Source organism: Cokeromyces recurvatus (assembly GCF_025118155.1).
Source record: "Cokeromyces recurvatus strain NRRL 2243 chromosome Unknown BX663scaffold_14, whole genome shotgun sequence".
NCBI lineage: Eukaryota > Fungi > Mucoromycota > Mucoromycetes > Mucorales > Mucoraceae > Cokeromyces > Cokeromyces recurvatus.
The window spans coordinates 646,154-664,565 of NW_026251400.1; the positions used below are offsets into that span (position 1 = coordinate 646,154).

The following is an 18,412-nucleotide window of genomic DNA, read 5'->3' on the forward strand; positions in this document are numbered from 1 at the left end:
ATTTGAGTGAAAACAGATTAAGTTTAATATAGTTTAAGAAAGCCTATTCGTATTAGAAAGAGGTCGAAAAATGGACGAGGATTTTATTATGATCAATAGAGTACGATTTTTCGATTGAAATAATTAGCTTGTATATTTGCATTTTGCTAATGTAAAAGATAGTACTATTATATCTAGTCTTATTTCTGCGCTATATTAAAACATGCTATGTTTACTTTAATACACAAGTATTATCATAATCTGAAGATATTTATTGATAGTAGTAATAATAGTTGTATACGTGTTGTACAATCGACATTATTTGGACTGCTTTATCTTAATTATACCTATTTAATTAAATAGATCGACATCTAAGTTTTTTTTTTTTTTTTTTTTTGACATAAATAATGAAAATCATTTTTGATATTAATAAAGGGTCTTAGGGAGACTCATTTCTTAATTCCGAAATATAACTCAATTCATACGTCAAAATATCGCAAGTACTATGTTCTGTTATGTATATTAAATGACCCAAGCATTTGTATCAGTTAGGAGACTAATCAAAGAGTAAATACTATAAGTGAAGCTAAAAGTCAACCATCTTCTGTTAATTCTACGAGTACAATTTGTTATGCGTATTACTAGTATTATAAATAAACGAAAGAGGAAATCAAGTAAATCTTAGAAAGTCGATTTAAGAAGCATTGTCATTAAATCAAAACGTCTAGCTAAGAAGTGTGAACGAAGAATATGCAAAGATCAAATAGGATATTAAGCACCAAACATGACCATGAATACAAAAAAAAAATTAATTTATTTATTTAAAATTAAAATTGACTTTGTTCTGGAGAAGAATTTTAAGCTCAATTACTAGTTTAAAAATATATGCAAAATATCATAAATAATTAACTTTAATAAAAGATGTTCAAAAAAGTAAATAAATCCTCGTGAATGTAACACGAAAGGGAACTGAGTTAAAATTACTTATAATTGTTATACATTGTGCTTCATTATATCAGCAGCAGCAGTACTTCCCCTTTCTATATTTATATATTACTGTCTTTTATTATCATTACTCTTTTCTCTCCTCAATAAATTTATTCTTTCTTTTTCTTTTTTCTTTCTCCTTTTTCCTTCTTTTCATGTAAATTATTATTATTTCTTTTTTTTTTATAATATTCGAATAAATCAAGCTATTCTTTTCTTTCTTTTTTTTAAAAAAAACCTAGATATTTGTTTCTAAGAAAATAGAAAAGAGAATATTTCCCCTTACTTTATATCCTAGCAACCAGTGGCAATAATAATAATAATAATAATAATAAAGGCAAATCGAAATACTACAACTAAGGAACAATAGTAATAATGTGGATTATATCTCGTGTTGTAAGAATAGAATATAGTAAAATCAAATAAAAATAGGTAACTTACGTTAATTATTAGTTTGGCGAATCAAGATGGACAAGAGCTATTTTTTGTGCAATTATATTTCAGGCTATGTTAGCTATTGCATTTGAAGCAGTGATCTTTGTCTTTCATGCAAATGAAATTAATATGGTTGAAAAGATAGATAAACCAACAGAAACAGTATCAGCCATCGTTGTTGCATATGCAGATGCAAGGTCTCTATTAGTTTATTTTATATTATTTATGCTTGCACAAGTATTTACTGTCATCTTAGTTGTTGATGCTGTACGTATTCTAATATCTATCATGTATATGATATTAATTGTTTTTTGTATATATATAAATATAAATATGAATACACATACAATAGATATATCAACGTAATACAATTCAACTTATTGCGCTGGTCGCTTTCGAGTTAGGAATGAGCGCTTATTCGATCATTCAATTTCATCAATCATCAACACTTGTCGTTGGAAATGACGTTAATGAAGCACCGTCTTTACAATATCTTGTTAATGCTTATCACCTTTCAAAATGGGCAGAAATCACACAGATATGTATAATGATTATCAGTACAATTGTATTTATATTTTTAGCTTATAAACTTTACTTGGAATTTGGTTGGCACATTTATAAAAAGATTGGCGCTGATTTGGCAATGCGAGGTGAGCATCATTGGAGAAAATAGATGATCCTATTTTTTATTTTTTATTTTTTTTTTTGTCTCTAATGCATGTATGAATTTAGATCGTTATAAAATGTATCAAATCTTTATGATGCTTCTCAAGTTTGATTTTTTCTTTTTCCTTGGATTTTCAATTCAGTATTTAGCACTATTAATTGTTGTATGGTGGCCGGATGCAATTACGGATGGAAGAGAGTCACAAATTGTCAAAGAATTAATTGAACATATTGTACTTAGTTGTGTTGTATCTGTTACGATGTTAGTTTCAGCCTATTGGGGTGTAAGTAGATTAGATATAAAATTTTGAATATCAAAAAACATTTAGTCATTTATACATCTACTATATAGTTGAGACGTGAAAAGAAGATACACATGTATATATTCTTATTATTATGCGTTGCTAGTATGGCTTATTATATCAACATGCTTGTTCAAATTTCACAAAATCCTAGTCGATTTATAGGTTCAAAGATTTTTTTGACCTTTTTCTGTAAGTAAAGACAAGTGAAAGGAAGAATATATATGTATGTAGTAAATAACTTCTTTATATTAATAGTATGCGTTGACATGGTATTAATTTTTGTAAGTCTATCTTCTCCAAATATGTAATGCAGTTATTCATTTTCTTTTTCCTTTAAAAGGTATCTGTACCTATTGCAGTTATTTGCTTAAGAAATTTCAATCTCGGATTAATGAATCATAGTAAAGTTCCATAGTAAACATTTATTCATCAAATATTCACTTTTTCTTTTCTTTTTCTATATAGTTTCTCATGCTACAGCATCTGCTACTTCTACACATTCTATGACGCATTTAGGAATAGAAAAAGAAAGTTCTTCTAGACGTTGGTCTATTGAGTAAACCTCAATTTCTTTAATCATCATAATGAGTATACACCCCCTTTTTTTTTTTTTCTTTCTTTCTTTTTCTAATACCTTTCATCTTTCTTGTTTATTTATTACTCCTCCCTTTCTTTTCTCTTTATATATTTATATTGTTTTCTCTTCTAATTTTGTTTATATAAAATATATTTCAAGCTTTATAACTATCACTAAATCATAAATTTATATCGTGGGAATTATAATCCACTACAATGATTTATTTCAGAAACAAATATTGATATCGTGTGACCATTAAAGTAGTAATGATAACCGTTGTATATATTTATATAGGCTCATATCCATTAAAGTTCTTTTTTTTTTCTTTTTCTTTTTCTTTTTTTTCTTTTCTTTTTTTAAAAAAATAAATAAATAAATGTCTTCTTCGAAACTTGACTATAGTAAAGATCATAAACATGACCTTTATTCACTTGTTGTACGAAAAGAAGCTCCTTTTAATGCTGAACCAAAATTGACAGATTTGATTAAAAATTTCATTACACCCGAAGAATACTTTTTTTGTCGAAATCATGGTCCATTTCCTTATATTAATGAAGGAGATCATTCAATTTATCTTCAAGGCATAGGATGCAAGGGAGTCATGCAGTTTACCGTGAAGGAATTAAAAGAAAATTATGAAAAAGTATCTGTTATGATGGTGATGCAGGTAGGAAACAAAACAAAACAAAAAAAAGAGCGGATTATATCATAATGAATACAAGTTTTTATTTACATACATTTATATAGTGTGCTGTAAAAATAGATACTTTTTTTTTTGTTATAAATGACTGGGTACAACATGATAGTTAACTCTCCTTATTATGTTATAGGGAAATAGAAGGGATGGTCTTCATAAGGTTAAACATACAAAGGGGGTAAACAAAATATAAATGTGTAAACAAGAAAATAAACTAACATAAACCTAAAGGTCATTTGGGGGCCTGGTGCATTAGGTAATGCTGTATACAGTGGTTGTAGATTACGTGATGTCTTGGCTACTGCTGGTATTTCTACAAAAATTGAAAATTTAGCTAAACTTCATGTATCATTTGAATCAATTGAACAGGTATATCGCATATTGTGCTAAAATGGGAATAACAAAAAATAAAAGCTTACTCTTCTCTTCCTTACAGTGTGAAGAAGACAAATATTATGGATCATCCATTCCTTTAGTTAAAGCTCTGTAACTAAATTATATCTTCAAATTCATTATTCATCTTTTCTAATTTTCTTTTATTTTATTTTTTATTTAGAGATGAATTTGGAGATGTTTTACTCGCATATGAGGTACTTTTTTTTTCTCTCTATCTCCCTCTTAATAATGAAAGCTGTGCTTACATTCCTTATTAGATGAATCATAAACCTTTGACAGTTGATCATGGATTTCCTATAAGAGTTGTTGTACCAGGTATATACATACATAGGAAGTGCCTAAATTACTTTGATCATAATGAAACTTACACATCTTTTTTTTTCTTCTAGGCTATATTGGTGCTCGCTCTGTCAAGTACTTGAAATCAATTACAATTCAGGATGATGAATCAAACTCTTTCTTCCAACGTAGAGACTATAAAATCTTACCAGAATCTGTAGCTGATGAGAAACAAGCCAATGCTTATTGGTCTAAAATCCCATCTATTGGTGAATATAATGTTCAATCTTATGTTTGTAATCCTCCTGATGGAATTCATCAGGGGTCTACCTTTAACTTGAAAGTTGAAGGCTATGCACTATCAGGTAAAACATAATTAACAAAAAAAAATAGTATAGTATTCTAAACTATACATATCATTTAGGTGGAGGAAGAAGTATTCAACGCGTAGGTATGATATCATTTTTTTTATTATAGAATTTTGTTCTGCATTAATAAATAATTATTTTAAAACACAGATGTATCCGCAGATGATGGGAAGACTTGGACTGTAGCTGAACTTTATCAACCTGCTGCAGATGGAGTTAACAACTTTGGAAGAGTATGGAGTTGGTGTCTTTGGTCTGCCACAATCATTCCAAAAAAACATGTTAGAATTGTCAGCAGAGCAGGTAAAAAAAAAAGAAAAAGAAATTCCTTAGATATATAATTCACCTTATATGCTATCTATTTTTTTTTTTCTTTCTTTCCATCTTTTATTGTTTTAGTGGATTCTGCTGGAAATATTCAACAAGAATATCCTGTTTGGAATTATCGTGGAGTAATGAATAATTCCTGGAGAACAATAGATCCAGATTCATTAAATAAGTCAAATATGTAAATAAACGTAGTTTTTTTTTTTTTTTATTGTCTTATCAAGTAAAATGCAAACATACAATACAAATACATATATAAAACAGAAGTAGTAATAAAAAAATGAGGGTTTTAGGAGAAGTAATAAACAAATAAATGTAAATAAAATTCTAATAGTGTTATAAAGTATAAATGTATAAATAATTTCTTTTTCCTCTTTTTTTTTTTTTTTTTTCTTTTCTTTTCTTTTCTTTTCTTTTCTTTTCATTTAACGTCTTTGCTTTCTACGAAGATAGACCAAGATGATAAATACGATGATATTAAAGATAAAGTAACCACATAAAATACCAAAGTTGCGCCATCGATGTGCTACATCCCACTCAAACTGAGTACTATAAAACTCTGAACCGGACTTGTATGTACAATAACCACACATGTCGGGTTGAGAGGCATCTGGATTTGCAATATAACCTGGACCACCATAAGAGAAAAAGCGTTGCATATATTCACCACATGTCTGTCCAGGTGGGGGACTGAATTTAAGAAGATCAGAATCAACACAACGCACTTCAAGGTTCCATAGTTCATTTACCGTGAGCCCCTCAATATAATAATGGAATGGATCTAGCCAATACATCCAAGAGCTCCAAAATTTAGGCATCTGAGAGGGAGGCTGCATCAAACCAGCAAATAAGATAAGTAAAGAGATAATAAGGGGATTAATGACAGCGGCCATTAAGGGTGACTCAGAGAAGGCAGCGATCACGAAACCAAGTGAGACAGCCCAACAGACAAGGATAGTGAAGGTAATATAAAAGTAACCACATGATTCAGAACTAGCATTCAAACCTGTAGTCCAATAAAAGCCAAACATGAAACAAGCTGAATAGAAGAATATATATGGAATTTCGACAAGGATAGCAGAGAGTGCAAATGGAAGCCAGCCATAGTATCGAGAGGCGTACTCACGTCTAAAATAAAACCTTTCCGTAATAAATTTGGGCTGAGCTAAAATGATCAGTGTCATGGCCATGATGAAAGTACCAAAGAGGGCAAAGAGTTTGTATTGCATATCAGTAGATGAGTTTCCAAGTTTCCAGAATGTAAAGCCTGTAATTAAAGCCGTGAACATAACGTTCAAGAAACGACCTATGTTATAATCTGGAGATCTCCAATAGGCTAAAGCAATGCGCTTATAAACTAATTTAAATTGAGTTGTAAAATTGGTTGCATATGTTTTTGCAGGACGAGTAGGATTCGGGTTAGAGGAGTTATGAATATCTTCAAGTTCCTCTCTTAAAGCTTTACATTCTTTAGAGTCCTCCCAAATAGTAGCCCAGTCAGCTTTTGCTTTACCAGCAGTACCTGCACCAACACACTCCAAAATGTATTCAGCGGGGTTAGCATCTGGTGAGCATTTGGGTGCACCATTCTGTTCAAAGTAATTAATCATCGTACGTGAATCTTTACCAACTTCGCCATAATAAGCAGTACGACCCCCTCGGACTAAAAGTAAAATATGATCAAAGTGCTCAAAGAGTACAGCAGAGGGTTGATGAATCGTACACAAGACCGGCCAACCAGAATCAGCAAGCTTACGAATGAATCGAATAATATTGTAAGAACTTTGAGCGTCTAAACCTGATGTAGGTTCATCAAGGAATAATAACTTGGGTTTACCAACTAACTCTACACCAATCGTTAGACGCTTACGTTCTTCAACAGAGATGCCATATCCACTTTCAACCTGACCAACCTGTGCATCACCAATGTCTTGCATTTCTAAAAGCTCTAGAATCGTTTCAACGTATTTGTCTTTTTCCTCTTTAGGAACTTCAGCAGGCTGACGAAGATAAGCAGAGAAACGAAGTGCTTCACGAACGGTCACCATTGGTTGATGAACATCCATTTGCTCACAGTACCCTGTGATACGCTCAAAGTCGCACATTAGGGCCTCATCATTCAAATAAACACGGCCCTCAACTTTACCAATCGTTTTACGACGAGCAAGTACATCTAACAGTGTTGTTTTACCTGCACCAGAGGAGCCCATGAGTGCTGTCAAATGTCCAGGACGAACGATACCACTTACATTATTCAAAAGTTGAAGTTGACCTCCCTTTACAGGAACAGTATAGTTGATATCTTGCCAAGAGAAGGTCGTACCGTCAGAGACAGTACCCATTTCATCACTAATATGGGCCTGTTTACAACGACGAGCTTCCTCCTCCTCTTCTGTACGATGCTTAGGCGCCTTCCCTGGCAAATAAAGTTTAGTAAGTGTGCTTGATTTACTCAAGCCAACTAACTCCATAGCAGCGGCTGTCATGAAAGTAAATAAGAGGAAGAAACCAATGATGACCACAAAATTGGGTGCCCAAAGGTGGTTTGGATTATAAGATAAAGAGTCGATTAGATAATCATCACCACGTACAAAATTTTCGCCAGGACGGCCTCCTGCCATAGTACAAACCTTGTAATTCCAATCATCATATCCAGGACCAAAAGGAATTGAATTACCTGGGCCCTCACAACTATACCTTTGGCCACTAAGTTCATTCACTAGTAGACCTTTGTAACCATAGGTTAATGGATTAATCCAATAGATCCAGTACAACCAAGGGTGCATCTTACTCCATGGAATCGTGTAACCTGTATAATTGGTCACAGCAATCAAAATGACACCAGAGACCTGTGTGGCCACGAAGAAGCTAGATGATATGGCACCAAAGAATCGGAAAAACCCGTTCATGCACATATTGATGAAGAACAAAAAGATAAAGAATGTAAAGAAAGCACCAGCGGTCAACCTAAGGCCCATCATGAAATAAGCACAGATTTCAAATAAAAGTACTTGTATAATAGCATAAGGAATATCCAACATGACTTGTGCTAAATAGAAGGCTGAAGGTCGATAAAGTGCGTACTGTTTATGTTTTTCTAGAATGGGTCTACCCATTAAGAAATTAACAAGTTCGGATTGTGAGATAAAAGCATTGAAAAGGACTGAGAAGAAGAGGGCACCACCTCTGGAGAAGGCGCCAGCACCATCCTGACTCATCTTAAAGAAACAGGAAGCAGTAATAAGGGATTGGATGAGAATTGTACCATAACGGGAGATGAGTGCACCAACATCAGTGATATTAAGATAGAATTGACGAATGGTAAGGGCTTTCACTTGCTGATAGAAGGAGGCAGTATAGGGTTGCTTTTTATTGGCATGCTTTTGGTGCTCTTCATCGACTGCTTTTTTAAATGTCTCTGAAGGCTTTTCCCTTTCTATAAATGCTTCATATTCCGCAAAGTCCTCCATGACTTCCTTGTAAATTCGTGATTCAAAGTATCTCTTTTCAAAGTCAGTAGCAAACCGAGGGGCAGTCTCTTCAAATCCAGGTTTAAATTCGCGTTCATTAGGATTACATAGACCTGTCAAGAAATCAGGAGTTGATTTTCGAGGTGGACAATGAAAACCGAGAGATTCGAAATATTCTTTTGCATAACATGTAGGACCAAAATAAAGACAACGACCTTCATCTAACAGAAGTACCTTATCAAAGAGTGCAAATATACCGTTCGAAGCTTGATAAAGGGTTGCAATCGTTGTCTTTTGGAAAATATCTGTCATGATACGAAGAGAACGAACATAATCAAGAGCAGAGGCAGCATCAAGACCACGAGTAGAACAATCCCAACAATTAATAGAGCTTGAAGTTGTCATCTGTTCTGCAATCGAAAGTCGTTTACGCTCACCACCTGATAAACCACGAATAAAGGCATTACCCACAGTTGTATTCATTTGTTTCGTGAGACCGAGCATGCTACCCAGCATATATAAAATTTTGTTGACAAAGTCTGATTTGGTTTCGTTCGGGAGACGTTTCCCGGGCGTCTTTAAGCGAAGGGCAAATTGAAGTGTTTGCTTTGTGGTTAAAGTAGGATAATGCTGATCTTCTTCTTCATTGTAACAAACTTGACCACGATAATACTTAGAAAACAGATTTGCGTCAATACCACCATAGCTGACAAGGCCATCCACATCGGTAAATGAACCACACATATTAGCCATCACTTTCAGAAATGAGGTACAACCCGCACCAGGTCTACCTAGAACAAGTAGCATTTCACCTTCTTTACAATGCCCTGTTAAATTGTGAAGAATAGTTGTTTTATCTTTACTAGCTCCAATACCCAACAATTTCCAGAATTGAAGAAAAGTAAACACAGTTGGAATAGTATGTGCATCAGCAGATAGACCCTAAAATTTGGATTTAAAAAAAAATTAGTAACCATGTTGCATCTATGTATGTATGCATTACATACTTTGACTGTCAAATTTTTCCAAATCAAACCCAAATGCTTTAATTCATGACCAGAATTATGTTGATCCGTACGAAGGCCGTTTAAGAATTCACTAAGATTAAATTCTTCTTCTTCTGCCTTTCCTTCTTCTATTTGATTAGCACGAATAGAATTACGACTGATACGAGATAATTCTCGCTTCATTTGAATGTATTCACCCTTAGCAGCTAACAAAAAAAAAAAAAAATCAGGTTAGTTTAAGAGTCACTAATAAATTCTATGTCCATTATATCAAGTACCATCAATGTCAACTGCATTTGCGCTGGGCTCACCGAAATTATGGTTCTCTACTTCATAATCTCTGTTTCCATTATAATAGACAGTAGTTGTTGATTCACTGTTTGGTTGCTGATAATAATTTCGATTTTCTTCTCTACCTGTCGGTAGATTTTGATTATAAGACATAAATAATAATTATACTTTAATAACAAAAAAAAAATTGAAAAGAAAGAAGCAAACAAAAAAAAAAAGAAATTTTACGTCATAAACGTGCCTTTTAATAACAATAATGAAAAAAAAAAAAAAAAAAAAAAAAGGTTCCATAATTTTTCCAACGAATAAAAATGTATACAGCCATTTAAGTTTATGAAGGAAGTTTTTTTAATTCTATAAACCTAGAATCATACCTGAAATGTGTAAAAGTATAATAAAAATAAAATACAAATGATGGTCACTTTTTTTTTCAATATATACAATAACTGTTTGTCTGTTTCCTTTTTTTTTTTTCATACTTGATGACTGTATTTGATTTGGAGCAATTTGTTGTTATGGTTCCTGGATCATTGTTTCAAAATTTATTATCTAATTTTAAACATAAAATAGAAAATTATATTTTATAGTTCTTTCAAAATTCAATAAAGATATATCAATATAACCAATACAATAAATGAAAAAAAGAATATCTTAGACCATTAACAGTATATACGTACTACTTATTCTTTTTAGAATCTTATAAAAAACGTCAAAACTTTATTTTTATTTTTATTTTAGCATACGCTTCCCTAACAAGTAATAACCACGTTGCCCAAAATAATATATTTGTTGTTGGTTTAATATAAATAAAATTATTCTTCGATTTATCGACCTTTAAAATAAAATTCACGTCCCTTGACTCCCAAGTTTGCAGCCGTTAACAATTAATTTATAATAATGTCTATGTAATAACAGGAAAACACTCGAGCGAATAATATATTTTAATTAAATAAATAAAATATTCGTAAAACTATGTTAAATGAACATAGATCAAAAAGTAAGGTATAAAGTGGAAAAAAAAAAGGGGGGAAAGCAGACAGATATTGATGTAGTACAAATTCGTTACAATAAAAAAAAAATCCGATTAAGGACAGCACAAAAAAATAAAGAGAGATATAGAAGTATCTTTTATTATTTCAGTTGAACATCATTGCTCATAAATGCTATAATAAGAAAAGATTGTTTTTTTTTTGGGACTAAGATGATAACTCTTCGAATAAATCGACTATATTTTAACGCTACACTAAATTTGAAGTTATTTTACATTTTTGAATTATCCAATCAGTAATCATGGAAACGCATGAACCGAGAACATCATAACACGGAATAATTTTCACCGTGATTACGTGACTAAAAATTAACTATTTGTTTTTTCTTCATCTAATGGGTTGAACTCTTTATAGGCAATCCTCGTTTTTTATTTTTTAAGTTTAAAGTCATTAACGGATAGTCTACGGAGTGTGACAAGTTTAAGCTATTTTATTTATTATTATCAGAGAATACAACAATACGGAAAAGCTGACGAGGTTTCTTTTATATATATATATATATTAGAAATAAACATAAAGATATATTCTAATAACTAAGAGTAGTAGCAAATAAAATATCCAATATAAAGTCTTCATGTTGAGATAAAGAAGATAAGGGTTTCGACCCTTGTGCTTTAATATGATTTATCAAGCTTAGTGTTAAGAAAGCAGTCTTAACAAATCTTTCTCATCATTGTTTGCCGTATAAATTCACAATAGGGAATTGTACACCCATGATAAGCAAAAATCATGGAGACTTAAATGATGTGGTTTTTAGGTAACAATGTTATTGAGGAATTAACATAGTGTACTTAAGTAGACATATTTAATCATAGCATTTTGTAGTCTTCTAGTTTTTTTTTAAAGGTTGAGAATATAAATAAGAATTTGAAAAAAAAAAAAGTTCTTATATACAATCTATATAGTTGATAACTGGATGATATAAAAGCCATCTATTTAATAAACACACAAAACCGTCCACTTTTATACAAAGTCGTCGTTAATAAACTATAGTAAATTTATTCATAAGATCTAATAACCAGACAACCATGCTACATAAATTATTATATGGACTTAATGTATAATAATAATGACATTGTATATGATAACAATCAACATGAGATACACACATATATAAATATTTCTTTTCAATTAAAAATCTTTATTTTTCAGATTATTGAAAAGCTTAGTTAATAATGTACTGTAAAAATGACGTTAAATATATATTGATTGTTAGTGTATAAAAGATATTGCATAAAGTTTTTGATCAAATATTGAATAAAATGTAAAACAAATAGTTTGCTTATATAAATTACATATTTTAGTTAATGTGAATAAAAGAAAAAAAAAAGAAATAGAGATAATCGACGTGTTATTATGATATATACACAAATAACTTAAAGTTTCATAAGAATTCTACCTTTTCTAGGCTTTTTCTTATTTGCTTTGATTGCCCAGTTTCTGACAAGCCATAGAACAATAACACGTTCCCAGATAATATTAACTAAACAATTACCAAGGACAAATCCCCAAAGCTTCCAACGGAACCGTTTAGGTAATACATTATTTCCGAAAGGTGAATTGTAAGGCTCGATTTTCCAATAGGGATAGGGGTATCCAAGTGAGTGAAGTACTGATGCTGTACCACAGTTGATACGGAACTATAATATGTATATATCATATAAATCATCAGTATCTATTTTTTTTTTTTTTTTTTTTTTTTTTTTTTTTTTTTTTGCTGCTAATCTTATATAACTTACAATGCAACTATATGGATTGGGATCAGCTAAAATGAGGAAACTTGTATGAATAAAGAAACAACAATAAATAAAAACCAACACATAATTTCTCCACCAAGAACGTCTAAAGGCAGATCCAAAATTAACAATAGCACCGCTATTGAAAAATTGGAAAAGAACAACTAGTGAAATAACTTCGGCTTCATAATTATCACCTAAAAGCCACCATTCAGCAGCATTAATAGACGAACTATCAAATTCGTGACATAGAAACCAATCCTGTTGAAACAACCAGACAACACTAAAAGAAAAAAAAAAAAGGAGGAGATGTGTGGAGGGAAGAAGGGAGAAAGGAAAAGTAGCAGACGATGAGTTACTTAAATTATTTTCTTAAAAAAAAAATAAAAGTAACTTTCTTACCTTGTGACCAAAAACCAAAAGTTAATGAAGATTACACCTAAACATGAGGCAAGCGTATATACACCTAATGGCTTAGCTGTTGGTCTTGAAGGACCTAATCGCTTTGCTGGGAGTGCTTGAGTAATAGCAAAAGTCATAGTAGTTGTGATAAAACCTAAAATAGAATAATTCGATTATTATTTTTTTTAGAAAAAAAAAGAAAAAAAAAAAGATAATTACCATCAATAGTAATCCAAATAGGTTGGGGAGCAATAACTGAAAAGTAAAACTGAATGAGTTCCCAAAATGCCATTGATTCACCATAAAAGATAAGGAATTTATAGTTTGAGAAACTTGTAGCTAATGCAGATCGACCTTGTTTTAATAACTCAACACACTGCATAATTGATCTATATAAATATATAGATAGATAGATAAACGTAAATTAAACAATTTTTTTGTTTTCCTCTTCTTTCTTTCCTTACCTATTACTAGTACTAAAAGGTGATACCATAGATGCTTCAGCTTCCGATAGGGCGATGCCTACATGAGCAGCACGAAGAGCACCACAATCATTACCACCGTCACCACACATAGCAGTAATACCCTTTTCCATATGCAATTGTACACATTGAATCTTATTATTAGGCGTCATACGAGCAAAGACACGAGTAAAGAGCAAATACTTTCGCATTTGATGACAATTAATGAGAAATTCAAAGGCTCGACCAGTTAAAGCCAATTCAATCATCTTTTGATGATCATCACGGGGGTCACTCTCAAGGAAACTATCTACATCCTCAATACGATCCCCTGTATCTACATTGTGCCAAATGACCTTCCCTTGTACAAGATCTCCCAATAAAACTGTTTGTTCTGCTGAAATCATGCCACATTGTCGTGCAATAAAGATACCTGTTAGAGCTGTATCACCTGTGATCATCACAGGTCGTACATCACCTTCTTTCAATTGTTGAATGGCCTCCGTCGTATCCTCCTTGAGCATATTTTTAAATAAAATAAAGCCGATAAAATGACAACCGATTTCAAGGTCATCACGACTCATGTGCTTAATCTGTTCTATTGTAATGTCTACACCTAATTCACCCATATCACGATGAGCAAGAGCTAGTACATAACAACCTTCCTGCGCATATTTAGCAGAAACTGTATCATAATTGGATGGAATCGATTCAGATGTTGACAGATGCTTGACGCGTTCAAAGGATCCCTTCAAGAAGACATGAACATGATTATCAGAAGGATCAAGGACAGCAACAGATTGAGATGCTCGAGCATGGACAAATTCACAACGACGAATGATATGAACAGGCATACGTGTCTTCATCTTTAGTACGTTCTTTGATCCAACGGGGGGCAGAATACTATCCAGATAATCCGGACTTGTGGTAGGTATTAATTCCCATTTCATTGAATTATAGGATTCAATATCAACAGGGTTTCCAATAAATTGATCCCCTACTTTGGTTACGGCATGACATGTGGCAATACCCATAGCCAATAAAGGTTCCATCTCTAAGGCGTCTTGAACCCTTTCCTCAAAGTTAGGAGCAGCAACAGAGCCAAAGAAATTCAACCCTTCCTTTGTCAATGTACCCGTTTTATCAAAACAGAATATACGTACTTTGCCTGATAGATTAATACGAGGTAAATCGATACATAAAATCTTCTTTTTACGTAAACGAGCAGCACAGACGGACTGATTAATGGTAAAGGCAGCAGGAAGTAAAGGAGAGAAAATTTCAGATATGATAAACATACCATAAAACCAACTCGTAATATCGCCACGTCCCATCAAATAAAGAGTGATGCCAAAGGCAACCGAACCCCAAATAAGTAAGATACAGATCACAACCTTAATATGTTCATCAAAGATAAAACTGACAGGGGATGGGAAAAGAATTTTATGGATCAACATACCCTTTTCGCTTGTAATACCTGTTCGAAGGACAAGGGCATAGACTCTCTCTTCTTGTTGTCCATCATGATTGATATCAGGCGTTATTTGAGAGACAAAAGTACCAGCATAAAGTGTATTCATTTTACCAGAGCCATTCATCTCATAGATATTGTCATCATTCGGTAATGGAACTTTACGAATAGGCATAGCCTCACCTGTAAGTGCAGATTCATTCACAACCACTGTACCAGAAATAATAGCACAATCACATGGCACCTGAATATGCTCATCAATTTGAAATATATCACCAGGTACAAGCTGATCGCTGGACATATTTTCTTTCCATTCTCCATCACGATAAATGGCAACATTGGTTACATATTCGGCCATTGACTTGATACGTCTCTCTGCCCTTAATCTTAAAAAGATTCTCACAAAAGCTGAAGTCAAAATAATACATGTTTGAACAAGACCCATACGGTAATATTGGAAATAACTATTTAAAAAAAAAAGAAAAGAAAAGAAAAAGAGAGAGAGGGAGGTGTAATAAGGTTGTTTTGATTATATAATTAGAATTTAATATACAAGAGAACAAAATTGAAAAAAGAAGAATACTTACTACCACACCCACATACACATCATTTGATAAAGATACAAAAATGAACTAAACCTAAAGAAAGAAAGGGATATAAATTTATCTATGCATTTTTCTCCAATAGAAAAAGTCGAACTTACTCTTGAATAATGGCCCATGGTATGGATGGAACATAAACAGGAATAATATTAGGGCCTAAAAGATCTTGTCGATAAATAGCATCATTTGTATTATTTCCACCTATCCAACTTCGTAGTTTTCTATTTGTTGAGCCAAGATCAAATTCAAAAGGTTCAAATCGTCTTTTCTCAGTGTTATAGATATATCTCATGCATTGGAATTCAAAATAAAGCAAGCCACTAGAAGTAGTATGAACAGGACAAGTATTTACAATAATATTCATACTATTATAATAACAAAAAAAAAAAATGAATATCACATAAAAAAAAAATAAAAACTGAACTAAATTATTATTACCTTAAACGTCTAGAAATACGTCGTTCTAAGCTTCTTAACTTTGTTATCCATTTGTTTCCATCATCTAAAAAGATAAGCTCATCTTGTTGATGTTCAACTTGAATATATGGACATAAATGAGGAAATGATTCTATTCTGAAATAATTTTGTAGTCTATTTCTAAAAAGCATTACTGTACAAAACCAAGCAGCAGAAATATGCCATACTGCGCAGAAAACCTTTTCAGATGTGTCTGTAGATTTAAAAACGTGTAATACACCACCATCTAATTTCCCATCTAGAATGAAAATAAAATAAAATAAATAAATAATCATATTAAATGTATATGTATATATATAAGATAAGAGTAACTTACAATAATCGCCTACAATACAACCCAAAAAGACGAAAAATAAAATAGTAATGACGATAACTGATCCAAATACAAATAATCCATAATAATCATTTTTAAAACCTCTAAATTTTAGCCGTTCTGAATCCTTTAGAGAAGAAGTCTCTGAGGTATTTTCACTATGTGACCCTTTACTTGATTCTATTGCAATCTCCTTTGTTGCAGACTTTGATATTATCAATTGTCGTTTATCTACATTTCTCAAGTTAGACTCGTTCGGATCTATGGGGAGTTTTTCATTGATACCACTATCCGAGCTTGTCCCCGAAAATGGCTTCAAGGTCATGGTATTAAACTTTCGTTCTCTAAAGTATTTATAGAATCTCCAACTGATTAACAAGAAGGCTTCAAAGGCAGTGATAGACCAGATAACGATCCACATCGGTTCACGGTATGTAAAACCTGCTTCAGGTAACGCAGGACATTCAGCCCAAACTAAATCAGAGGTTGAACCACTTGGATAGCCCCAAATGCCAATGGCTGATGCATTGGGTATTTTGGCATCTGCAGCACATATATTCCTTGTCTGTAATGCTAGTTCTTGTGGATTCGCATGTGTAATATTGATGATTTGTGTAGTCGAACACGGGAGTAAAAGAGGGGAATTCGGATCGTTACACGAGCATAAATGAGTCGTATCAGGAGCACACGATTTTTGACAGGTGCCATCCACACAATATTCATAACCGCTAGGACATTTGGGTGCTAAGGCTGGTGGACAAAGATCGTAACTCTTTACACATAAAACTGGACATTTTACATTATACTTTGGATATAAAGGACATCGTTGACCCTGTTTATCATATTCATTTGCTAGCAGTAAAAGAAAAAGAAAAAAGAAGAGAAAAGAAGAGGAATAAGAAATAAGAAATAAGAAAAAAAAAATAAAGTTAATTTAATTGTTTCTTTTGTTATTATATCTTGTCATACGTATTTCAAAAATAGGTAACGCATTAATTGCAGAAAAGCAAAATATAATACATAGAAAAGAAGCAACTCTCATTGCTTCTAAAGAAAAAATTTAATTTATTTACTGGGTAAAGTCTATATTTGACTCTTAATTTGTCTTTTGTCTACAATTTCGAAAAAAAAAAATATCAAATTCGTCCAAAATAATACATGAAAAAGTAAATAAGAAAAAGAAAATTCTCTAAATGTATAGGCACTAAATGTCAAATTATTGAAAATTGTTTATGTAAAGAATAATTTTTAAAAAAAAAAAAAAAAAAAAAAAAAAAAAAAAAAAAAAATGGTCACAAATAGTTTTGGGGATTAATTTTGAAATCACAGCACCAATCATTGTTGAACAGATATTTTTTGTAATAAAAATAAACCTTTATATTAAAGTCAATAATTAATAAGCGTATCATGGATAATAAGAAAAAATTGTGATAAAACCCCTCTCCCAAGAATAGAAAGCAAAAATTAAAACAATGAAAGAGAAATAGTTGACTCCTAATCAGTTCAAGGAAAAAAAAAAACAAAATAAGAAACAACTGTTCAAAAATATACTAACAATGAAAGGATCATGGATTGAATGAGTAAATCTATTTCAAGTGAATCAGTACAAAATGAAGACCAGTTAGAGAAGAATATATATTATGAAGCTCCAAACTATTGCAAGTATAATTCTAGAAAAGAAGGAAAAAAAGCAAGAAAAACACTACATGATTGTACATGAAATCTTTGTCATGATAATATCTATCTTGACTCTATAGCTATTATTACTAAAATATATCTAAAAGCTTCATTGACAAAAACACAAAAAGAAGAAGAGGATATTTATATATAGAAAACAATAGAAATCCTATATTTTGCTGTAAAGCAATAATACATAGTCTATAATGTACACATATTTAAGTAAATATTACGATCTAAATGGCCAGTATAATAAGAATTATTGCATGTACTAGAAGTAGATAACTTTCTGAGATGAAGGCGGACCTATTAATCTCAAAATAGAAATTAAATATGCATTGCTGTTATTACAAACATATATTTTTAGAAGAATCAAGTGGCAAAAAGAAAAAATCATTCACAATAGATATTTGAATAGGAAGATACATCTAAATTAGAAA

The 18,412-nt window shown here is 31.8% G+C and overlaps 5 protein-coding genes across 5 annotated transcripts; 3 read left to right on the plus strand and 2 right to left on the minus strand.

Annotated features, from left to right (window-relative positions):
* The first annotated feature begins 1,109 nt into the window (after positions 1 to 1,109).
* On the plus strand, positions 1,110 to 3,198 carry BX663DRAFT_511393 (uncharacterized protein). Its single transcript, XM_051527885.1, has 8 exons — positions 1,110 to 1,362; positions 1,420 to 1,668; positions 1,754 to 2,051; positions 2,134 to 2,351; positions 2,420 to 2,561; positions 2,628 to 2,653; positions 2,713 to 2,773; positions 2,838 to 3,198. Exons 1-8 carry the CDS (start codon positions 1,342 to 1,344, stop codon positions 2,930 to 2,932), a joined length of 1,110 nt encoding a protein of 369 aa, XP_051382522.1. The 5' UTR covers positions 1,110 to 1,341; the 3' UTR covers positions 2,933 to 3,198.
* BX663DRAFT_511398 (uncharacterized protein) lies at positions 2,914 to 3,198 on the plus strand. The gene has a single exon (XM_051527886.1). It carries the CDS (start codon positions 2,957 to 2,959, stop codon positions 3,131 to 3,133), a length of 177 nt encoding a protein of 58 aa, XP_051382523.1. The 5' UTR covers positions 2,914 to 2,956; the 3' UTR covers positions 3,134 to 3,198.
* An 82-nt stretch (positions 3,199 to 3,280) lies between these two features.
* BX663DRAFT_511403 (molybdopterin binding oxidoreductase) lies at positions 3,281 to 5,211 on the plus strand. The gene is made up of 11 exons (XM_051527887.1): positions 3,281 to 3,616; positions 3,697 to 3,702; positions 3,780 to 3,824; positions 3,878 to 4,015; positions 4,083 to 4,132; positions 4,203 to 4,236; positions 4,300 to 4,357; positions 4,432 to 4,686; positions 4,746 to 4,772; positions 4,840 to 4,992; positions 5,089 to 5,211. Exons 1-11 carry the CDS (start codon positions 3,326 to 3,328, stop codon positions 5,199 to 5,201), a joined length of 1,170 nt encoding a protein of 389 aa, XP_051382524.1. The 5' UTR covers positions 3,281 to 3,325; the 3' UTR covers positions 5,202 to 5,211.
* Positions 5,212 to 5,404: 193 nt separating this feature from the next.
* On the minus strand, positions 5,405 to 9,977 carry BX663DRAFT_455479 (ABC-2 type transporter-domain-containing protein). The gene is made up of 3 exons (XM_051523838.1): positions 9,772 to 9,977; positions 9,494 to 9,699; positions 5,405 to 9,428 (listed from the first exon to the last, which is right to left on the minus strand). Exons 1-3 carry the CDS (start codon positions 9,935 to 9,937, stop codon positions 5,442 to 5,444), a joined length of 4,359 nt encoding a protein of 1,452 aa, XP_051382525.1. The 5' UTR covers positions 9,938 to 9,977; the 3' UTR covers positions 5,405 to 5,441.
* Positions 9,978 to 12,209: 2,232 nt separating this feature from the next.
* On the minus strand, positions 12,210 to 17,337 carry BX663DRAFT_552451 (uncharacterized protein; the record flags this gene model as incomplete). The annotated part of the gene is made up of 10 exons (XM_051531366.1): positions 12,210 to 12,473; positions 12,573 to 12,852; positions 12,972 to 13,125; positions 13,191 to 13,360; positions 13,436 to 15,367; positions 15,491 to 15,541; positions 15,607 to 15,870; positions 15,944 to 16,220; positions 16,299 to 17,147; positions 17,265 to 17,337. 10 exons carry the CDS (start codon positions 17,335 to 17,337, stop codon positions 12,210 to 12,212), a joined length of 4,314 nt encoding a protein of 1,437 aa, XP_051382526.1.
* Between the last annotated feature and the right edge of the window lie 1,075 nt (positions 17,338 to 18,412).